Source organism: Microtus ochrogaster, unplaced genomic scaffold, assembly GCF_000317375.1.
Source record: "Microtus ochrogaster isolate Prairie Vole_2 unplaced genomic scaffold, MicOch1.0 UNK12, whole genome shotgun sequence".
Classification (NCBI taxonomy): Eukaryota; Metazoa; Chordata; class Mammalia; order Rodentia; family Cricetidae; genus Microtus; species Microtus ochrogaster.
Genome location: NW_004949110.1, coordinates 752,404 through 762,385, shown reverse-complemented (window position 1 = coordinate 762,385; position 9,982 = coordinate 752,404). Strand labels below are relative to the sequence as shown.

Genomic DNA, 9,982 nt, shown 5'->3' with positions numbered 1-9,982 from the left:
GACTGTTTTTGGGTCACGAGTCACTTGGCCTGAGTGTGGGGCTAATTGCATGGTAAACAGCAACCACCACAGATGCTGTGATAAGGTCTGAGGGAAGGCCAGACTGCGTGGAATCAGGTTGGCCAATAGAGACCTGCAGGATTTCACCACCATCCCATGATGTGGTTCTTCTAGGCACTGAGCCAGCCACTTACATCTTAGTCTGGGCTGTCACCACCTAGCATGGCCTCTTCAAAGCATCTGGTCTGCCCTCATTTGCTCTACAATCCTCGGCACACCCCCACTCAGGGGCTGACTTCTCCTGGACACAATCACATTCTTTTCTCCAGGATCCCTAGCTTTTGATGCTTTCAGGGACTTGTTTTTATTTGGTTTGTTTTCTAGTGCTGGCCATGGAACGCTGGTTCTTGCCCTTCCTAGGCCAGGGCTCTCCACTGAGCAACAGCCCCAGGCCCAAGAGCAGGAGTGCAGGGCGCTTTCTAGGTGTGGTCCTGGTACCATCAGTATTATGACCTTCAAGGCTTCTCACCCATGCATTTCAGCACCTTCCTTAGGCAAACTGGTAAGTCCCTGCACCTGAGAGACCAGAGTCCTTGTCTCAACCTTAGTATCACCGCTTTGTGGACATAGTACACATAGCCCTGAATTCCTGGACTCTAGTGGTCCATCTGTCTCAGTCTTGGTAGCTGGAACTATAGGTTGCATACTATAGTACTGTCCTGTTCAGGACTCTGGTTTGGCCTTGAGGTTAAGTTCACACATCATAAAATTAATCATTTTAGGTTGGGCCTGATGGCACATGCCTGTAATCCCAGCAGCTGACAGAGACAGGAGGATCTCTGAAAGTCTGAGAACAGCATGGCCTACACAGTACGTATCAAACAAGACAAGGCTACATAGCAAAAGCCTGTCTCAAAAACAGAACAAAACAACAAAAACAGCCCAATATTTTAAAGTATACAATTCAGCGTGTTTAGTATATGCACGGTATTAAGCAACCATTACCCTCTCTCTAGTTTCAAAATAATTCATTATTCTAGAAGAACACGGGGCTGGAGAGATGGCTCAGAGGTTAAGAGCATTGCCTGCTCTTCCAAAGGTCCTGAGTTCAATTCCCAGCAACCACATGGTGGCTCACAACCATCTGTAATGAGGTCTGGTGCCCTCTTCTGGCCTGCAGGCATACACACAGACAGAACATTGTATACATAATTAATAAATAAATATTAAAAAGAAAGAAAGAAAAAAAAAAGAACGACCTATTCTAGAAGAACACTCTACAATGTCACACTCCTCACGACAGCCCTTCCAGTTTCTGACAGCCACTGGACTACTTTCTGTCTGTGGCTATTTCATAGAAGAAGAATCATGCATTTGACTTCTCCGTGTTTGGCTTCTTTCACTGTTAGCATCCAAACTGTAGTGAATATCAAGATTTTATTTCTTTTGGAGGCTGAGTGTTTATCAGTGTGTGTTTTTGCTGTGTTATTCACTCTCCTGTGGACATTTAGGTTGTTTCCATCTGTTGGCTACTGTGTGGAAGGCTGAGAGAAACGTTGCCTGCACAAACAGCTCTCCAATATTAGTACATGCGTAAACTGATTCTCACTAGGCCAGGGTGGCCTCAAACTTTTTATGTACCCAAGAGAGGCCTTGAATTCCTTATTTCCGGCCTCAACTTTCAAAGTGTCATCATAACCACTTTGATTTTATTTATTTATTTAGCTGTACTGGGAATTGAACTGAGGGCCTTAGGCGTGCTAGGCAGGCGCTCTATCATTGAGCTACAGTTCATTGTTATTTCTAAATGTACCAACAAACAATTCTTCCCAAAGTCTCGAATAAAAACAATCAGCAATATTGATAGGTAACATCCACCTGTGCAAAGGATGTTACAGGTTTTTCAGTACGCTTTAGGGGTGTAGAGGACCCTTCTAAGTCAAAATGTTAAGAGACCAACTGGCCTAGGGTGACAGTAGAGACAGTGCTGCCTGGATAAAGAGATAATTAAGAGGGGACATAGCCTGAACTTCATGACCCCCTGGAAGTGGGAAGTGAGAGATGTGATATTGTGGACTTGTCTAAGAGGGTGAGAGCCTTAGCAGAGGGGTTGTGAGTGGCAGGAAAGAGGGCAGAAGTGGCAGGCTGGTTTGGGACAGGTGTGTTAGAAGTAGGATAGGGGACCCAAACTAGGAGAGTGGCTTAACAGTTGACTATAAGGGTCCGGAACCTGGCGAGAGGGTGGTGGTGGCTGGAGCTGGAAGTGTGGGAGTTATTCCTCCGCTGAGTCATTGGTGCAGGAAGTCAGGGGGTGGGTGGATGCTTGTAACCCAAGTGTGCACATAGAGGAACTCTTGTTACCCAGGTAAGCACGCACAGGAACTCACTGCAGCATGTGGGCAAGTGGGCTGGTTTGGGTGGCACCTTTATACTCCGGATCAGGACTGCCATTGGGAAAAGACACTGTGACCATCAAACAACAGGAGAGTAAACAGGTTGGGGAGGGCCAGTCAGATGCCAGTGGCGCCATTTGCCATGATGAAACCCACTTACGTCAAAGGACACCTTCTGGTTTTCTTTTTCATAAGTAGCAAACTTTAATACTACCCATTAATTTCATTCACAACAGCAAAGGAAGCAGGGTCAGGGTTCCTACACACCCCTTCTGTAACGCCTGTGGTACAGTTCAGTTCAAGTGCTAGTACCGTTCACGAGCTGGGCAAGAGCCTGGAGATTAAAAGAACACACAGGAGACATGGGTCATTCATGAGGATATGATGCCAAATGCCGTTTATTCAAGCTTAGGAAAAACCTTATATACCTAGCTGCTACACAATGTAATTCCCCCAGACAGGTGGGAAATTACCACACCCAAGATGGAGTAAACAATGGCCCTATAGCTAATCACCAGGGGGGCAGAGGGAGGAGCACAGTAACAAACAGGATGTTTAGCCAGAAAATGCAACAAAATGACTGGCCAGAAACTGTCCTCAAGATGAACCCCAGGAGGAGGGGTAGACCCATGGGCCCTACACCCTTCTTCATTAAGAGTCAAGTCTGGGGTGTCTGAGCTCCTGCAAGGCCAGTAACAGCACATGAAAGATTGGTTTCTTTCCGAGGTCATCGCTGAAATGTCGGAGGGGTTCTCAGCCCAAAGGATGGTTGGAGAAAGTGCCCGGACCATGCTTAGTGGAAAGTGAAAGAACCTTGGCGAAGAGCAAAGCCCAAGGATTTCCCAGTGAGAACAGAAACTCAGCTGTGAAAGCCACAAAGAGGAAGAAGCCAGCAGCACCAATGTCACAACAGCGTGTGGCTCTGTCCTCACTGCGGGGAGTGGGGATAGCTCCTAACTACTGGGCAGGGCTGACTGCAGCTTGGGGTGGGTCATCTTAGCAACCAGGAGAAGAACCAGAAAAGGGGCCAGGAGGGATGATGTGATAGACAGATGAGCTTGTCCCAGGGCAACATTAGGGTCAGCAGCCCCACTGGGACTACTTTCTGAGAGTCCACCCAGGGGGCAGCAACTGGAAACGAGCTGACGGGCTCTATGCCACCTCAGCTGGAATAGCTGTACTGTAGGACCTGCTGAGGGATAGAGAGCTTCCTGGCAGCCAAGACCTCCCCTGACATTCCCAGCACTGAGAATTCCTCTTTGGTGTCTGGCACAGTGGGCAGGACAGAGGACTCCATAAAGTAGCAGAGGTGGCACACAGACTGGTGCTTGTCTGCTGCACCAGTCACCTCCCCTACTCCCGGTCCCGCCTCTTGGTGTATGTACTTCACGGAAGTACTCCAAGCACATCCAGGTCAGCTCCACACAGGTTTGGGCCAGCGACATCAGCTTCAAGGTCCTACACAAAGCCTTCCTCTGGAAAGTCTCATCCAGTGTGACCACAATCACTGTCTTGCTCTCCTGGGTCATAGCCTCACAGAACTCCAGGATGCCAAGGAGAAACTGTCATGTATCAATGACAGCAGCATCCAGGGTTTCCTGGACCACGTTCTGGGGCAGGCAGTGCTGCTGTAATGCATATCTTTGGTGTACTTGATGACCAGGCTCTTGTTGTAGGTTGTTCAAAAGCACTAGACTTGTTTCATCAGCTTGGTGTTTTATTTTATTTTATTTTATTTTATTTTATTTTATTTTATTTTATTTTATTTTTGAGACAGTGGGTCCAGCATTCACCTGGATCAGCTCCTACGATCCTTTTGGGGGAGCCAGGCAATGTGGTGGGTAGGTTGGTATAATAGCTCATTTATAGCTGCTTTAAATTGAAAGTAGCTCTAGGGACTCTTGGGTCCCTGGTGGTTAATCTTGACTGTCAACTTGATGGGATTTAGAATCCCCATGGAAGCAAACCTCTGAGCATGTCTGTGAGGGAATATTTAGGCTAAATTAATCTAAGTGGGAAAATACCGCCTGAATGTAGGTGGCGGCACCATTCTGTGGGCTGGGCTCCTGGACGATACAAAAAGAAGAAATTGAGCCAAACACGTTCATCCTTCTCTTGTTTCTGGATATGCTCGTAATGTGGCCAGTCATCTCCTACTCCTGCCACCACAGCTTCCCCTGCCATGTACACTTGATCCCTGGGAACTGGACACCAGAATAATCTTTATGCTGTCTTTGCCAGATATTTTGTTTCAGTAATGAGACAAGTAACTAAGAAAGACATGAAGGGCAAGGCATCAACTTTTACGGTGTGTGTCACGGAGTTGGGTGGGGCCCTAAAAAGCCAGTTAAATACAGACACATGGAAAACAAATCTGTCTCCCCAGGAGCTAATCTATAATGTAGAGAGAGTAGTTTTGATTGACTTCTTGTTTGCGTAGGTAATATTATATCCTTCTGCAGTCTTTGATGGAGTTGAAGGATGGATAGATAGTTATAGTTTTACTTAGTTATGATAAAAGATAAAATAGATATAAATATTGTAACTGTAATTCTTGCTTGATAACCATTTTGTTATATGTAATTTTACTATGTTAAATTGAAAGCCTTTCTTTTTTTTAAATAGAAAAAGGGGAAATGATGTAGGTGGGTCATCTGCCTATTTGTTGCTTTCATTGGTTAATTAATAAAGAAATTGCTTGGCCTTTGATAGGACAGCAGCTCAGATAGGCAGAGTAGACAGAATAGAATTCTGGGAAGAAGGGAAGTGAGGCAGTCACCATAGCTCTTCTCTCCGAGATGGAAGCAGGTTAGAATCCTTCCTGGTAAGCCACAACCTCATGGTGCTACACAGATTATTAGAAATGGGCTAATCAAGATGTGAGAGCTAACCAGTTAGAGGCTAGAGCTAATGGGCCAAGCAGTGTTTAAAAGAATACAATTTGTGTGTTGTTATCTCGGGTATAAAGCTGGCTGTGAGGGAGCCAGGCCGCAGCCCGCCGCCCTCCACGCTATACCCTTCCTTTAGCCTCACCATGAATGGCAGGAACTGAAGAGCAATTAGAGAGCCAGCTGGCTTCATGTCCCAGGGAAGGTGGTCCCAGGAAGCACCAGAAGTAGGCCACACCTCACAGGAGGCCCCCCACCTGTGACTGGTGGTGGTGGTTATGGGTGACAGTGAGGAGACGTCTGAGGTGGGACTTGAGCCCACGACTCGCAGCGAAACACCTAAGTGGTGACCAGCTACCTCCTCTTGCGGACAGTGCTCAGGCCGTTTCCATTCGCTGGTCTGCTCATCTTCCTCGGCTATCCCTGGATGCTTTGGACAGTGCTGTGTGTGCAGGTATCTCCCAAGCCTTGAGTGCTCTGCCCTTTGGAATCCTTTGCTCTGGATTTCCATTTGCATGCGTGTGTGTGTGTGTGTGTGTGCGTGTGACACAGTGTTCATGTGGCGGTCGAAGGACAGCTTGCACAATTCACTTCTCTCCTTCCATGATGAGAGTCTCAGGGATTGAACTCCGGTTGTCAGGCTGGGCAGCAAGAGCAGCCTTTACCGACTGAGCCATTTTGCCTGGCCTCTTCCAGGTCTCCCATGGTTTGATTTCCTCCACCGTATCTCCATTTCTTGAACACCCTGCTCATTCATGCTAGCATCTCACAGACATTCTAACTCTTTCCCGCATCTGGGCCTTTTTGCATGCCCCTCCCTCACATGGCACACTCGTCCCCACCCTATCTGCCTGGCAGATCGTCTTCTCTCAGTCTTGGTGTTCACTCTTGTGGAGGTCTTCCTCTCCTCACTTTCATCCCAGCGCACTGGTCACCTTTCCTTGGCATCCCCAAGGTACTTTCTGCACCTGTGCCTGTTTCTCTAGTCATCAGAAAATGGCTCCACATTTCTTCCCTTCCCTTTCCCATTGAGAAGAACAGAAACCCTCTCTCCTCGTGCTTGACATGTAGAATGTTGTAGAATGTTCTGAGGCTGGTTTGAAAGAAGCCCTTGTGTATTTCTTCCTGAGACCTGGAGTGGTCACTCCTGGACACAGCAAGACACCCTAGTCACATAAAGATGCTACTGTGAACGATGCTGTTGACAGTCCTAGAGCACCTGGAAAACATCAGCTTCCAGCTGTGTAAGACCACCATCTTGGGTATCGGCAAGTGGCACCTTCACAGGACTCCAGCCCTTGCTCCTGTACGGTTGATTGCAGTCTCACGAGAGTCCCTAAGCAAGGGCTGCTAGTGGGGCCCACTAAACCCACAGAACTGGGGGAAGTAATGCAAATAGTTTTAGACCATTCCTTTTCTGAGTGATTGGTTTTGGGTATAATGGGGGATGGAAGCAATCAACCTCGTCAGACCAAAGCAAGGATGATGTCACTGCCACTTGCGAGTTCTCTGCCAGCCCAGGGACTGGTAAGGAGCAACTCTCATCCAGTATCCAGTTCTTGTGGGAACAAATGAAACCCATCAAAATGCACTGTTCACCCTGAGATAGAATAGATTTATTAGCAAGAGGTAATCAGGAAACATATATTTTTACAAAAATGGAAATTTTTCCCAAACAAGCTGTAAGTTGAAATATTTTAGGGCTTGAAATAGAATTCTCATACCACTAGGTATTGCTTACAGCAAAAGTTGTCTGTCTGCTGTAATGGAGCATGCCTGCCAATTCTGAGTGTTCTCTCTACTGTACAATGTAAAAAAATCATGGTAATATTCACAGAATAAGCACTACCTCACTATATTCCTGCTAGAAGGCATTTAGACAGGACTACAGTATATGCAATAAAAACACTCGGTTATTGATTTCCTAATTCTACGTCATGGGACTAATTACCACAAAGTATACAGACTCAGGGCATCTCAACATAAGCTTGTAGTGACTGTCAGGCAGCTGAAAGAGGAGAAGTGACGTTTTTTGTGTTCCTGACTTCCAGCAGAGGCTGGGCAGAGGTCGGCCAGAGTCACCCTGACTTGGTGGAGTGATTCCATTTTCCTAGAGAAGTTCCAGGGTCGTGTCCACTTCTGCTGAGCCTGCTTTTCATGCTATCTGGTGTTAATCCTAGAGCAGAGGGCAGCATGGTGCCAGAAGTGGTGGCATTTGGTGCAAGGGGCGTGGTTCTCAGTTGACAGGACTCTCTTCCAGCCAGCTTTACTGGGATTTGACAGATGGGGACTGTTGAGACCTGCGGTTTTGGCTGAAGAAGCTGCTTTGGAAAGGGGCATCACCATCAGCAGGAACGGGTGTCAAGGACTGGACTTGCAGGTATGGCTTCCCCCTCCCTCCTCCCCCTCCCCCCACCCAGTTATAACAACTACATGGAACATGCTGGAGAGGATGCCTGGGTGGCCTGAGCTAACCCGGGGGCCTGCGCTGGGAGGGACAAAGCAGGGCTGGAGTTTGAGACTTGTGTTACGTGGATTCTGTCTCTTCTTCTGATTGGAGTGAGGGCCTGGGAGAGCTGACAGGGTGTACAGCTGTTTGAAGGAACAGGCTCCTCAGGGGGCAGGGCAAAGTCTGAAACAGGGCAGAAATTCATATTCCGGTTCTACAGGAATCTAAGAACAAGAACAGATTTGTATTCTCGGAGAAGCACATAGTGAAGAAGAAATCCAGAGGAACCAAATGATTATGTACAATATCATATAGCAGGTGTCCATGGGGTAGCTGGGGCAGGTTGGGGGCAGCTTCAGGTGGGGAGTTTTGGTTCTATTCGGAGAGAAGACTCATAGAGACTTTCTTCGTCCATTACAAAAGATTGATCCAGTAAGTACTGAGTTACCTGAAATGAGAGAAAGGAACAATAGAATTACGGGACGTCCCAGGCTGCGGACACTGCGTTTCTTGCAAGACTTTTTCTTCTCTTTTGCTTTTTTTTGGGATAGAGTCTTAGTCTATAGCCAAAGACTGGTCTAGAAGTCACTATGTAGCCTAGGTTAGCCTTGAACTTGAAACCATCCTTCTGTTTTAGTTTGCGAAATATGGGGACTGCAAATGTATAGCACCATGCCTGGGGGAGCCAAATGCTTTTGTAGGTTCAGGACATACACCTATGAGAAATAGTGTTTTTGTCTCCCACCCACAAGGGTCTTGCTATGTGACAAGGCTAACTCTAGCCTCAAACTCAGGATCCCCTGCCTCAGCTTCTCAAGTGCTGGTTCCATCATATTTGGCTGTGCTTTGTCTTAATATAACTTTTCTATTTAAATTTTGTTTGAAGATTTACTTTGTGGTTGTTGCTGGGGTTAGAACTACGGAGTTATAGCCACAGTTCCTGTATTCTCTTAATAAACATCTTAATAGTTGTAAATCACATGTGGGAAACATTGCTCTTGACTGTTTTTCTTCCGTCTTTCTTCTTTCTTTCTTTCTTTCTTTCTTTCTTTCTTTCTTTCTTTCTTTCTTTCTTTCTTTCTTTCTTTCTTTTTCTTTATCTGATCTCTTGAGGAAATGTTTTGGACTTGAACAAAGCAAACAACTCCCTGAAAAGGCCCATTGTTTAATCTAAGCGGCGGTGCGTGGGTGTTAACACTTCCTTCAGTGTTTCAGGTTGAAGAGGTCTCCAGAATCGTCAGGTGTACATGTTTACATCCAGCAGGGCTGTCATGGGGAAGGGTCCGCGTAGGCTCCCCATGGCTGAGTCTGACATAAATGTTAGTATGAAAAACTGAGAAATGTCGTCTTTCCTCCTGACTGTCTGCTCTCCTCTTGAGTCTCAGTCCTTTGCTGAGTTCCTGCACACTCAATGAGAGGCCAGAGCTCTGACCTTACAAAAATTCTCTGGACCCAAGGTTCATGTGTTTGTCAATCTGGAGCCAAATGTGTCTTTCTCCACAGAAATCAAGAGCAAGAAGGGAAAGGAATGACACCTGTGTTCTGTGTTTGACAGTCCAGTGGTAGCTGAGGGGAGATGAAGCCTGTGGCTTTTGCCTTGGGGAACTGACTCTGTCTCCAGGAAGGTCAGAAGCAGCTGGATGCTGATTGACAGGAACAGATGAAATTATTGCTATGTCTGATTGGCAGCTCACACCCTGTACCTCTAGGAAGATGACCTCAGATGTAAGAGTCTAGGTTCACCCAGCCCTGCAGGTAAAGCCATGGTGACTTATGACTGTAGGAAATGAACTAGACTTTTAGCCCTAGCCGGTAGCTCCATAGAAAGGGTTCTCTCTGGACTATATCAATGCACTCAGCTCCCAAAGCAGACTGACCAGGCCTTTCCAGGGGAGCACAAAGTTCATTTCCCTGTTTTTCTTGAGCTGGAGACTGCTGACAAATCCATCAGGCCGAGCCACTCAAGGAGTTGGAGGAGCAGTGGTGTTCATACATCTTGGACATCAGAGCTTGAGAGAAGGTTAGAGTAGAGGCAGGAGACAGAAAAGAGCACTGATATTTTGTTGGGAACTTATGGGACTTTCCAGGGGCCATGTTAGCACTATAATGCTTTTTAGATATAGTGTGTGATGCACTAACAAAGCTCCTCCAACACTGCTAAAATTTAAGTGGATAGTTATGTCTTTCTTCTTCTTCTTCTTCTTCTTCTTCTTCTTCTTCTTCTTCTTCTTCTTCTTCTTCTTTTTTTTTTT

The 9,982-nt window shown here is 46.6% G+C and overlaps 1 protein-coding gene across 1 annotated transcript in view; it reads right to left on the bottom strand.

Moving 5' to 3' along the window:
• Positions 1–6,875: 6,875 nt before the first annotated feature.
• Rasgrf1 (Ras protein specific guanine nucleotide releasing factor 1) overlaps positions 6,876–9,982 on the bottom strand; it is a 109,803-nt gene continuing 106,696 nt past the window's right edge. Inside the window, exon 29 of the mRNA XM_026789004.1 lies at positions 6,876–8,178. Coding sequence (XP_026644805.1) covers positions 8,086–8,178 — 93 coding nt within the window. The 3' untranslated portion in view covers positions 6,876–8,085. The remainder of the gene's footprint in view (positions 8,179–9,982) is intronic.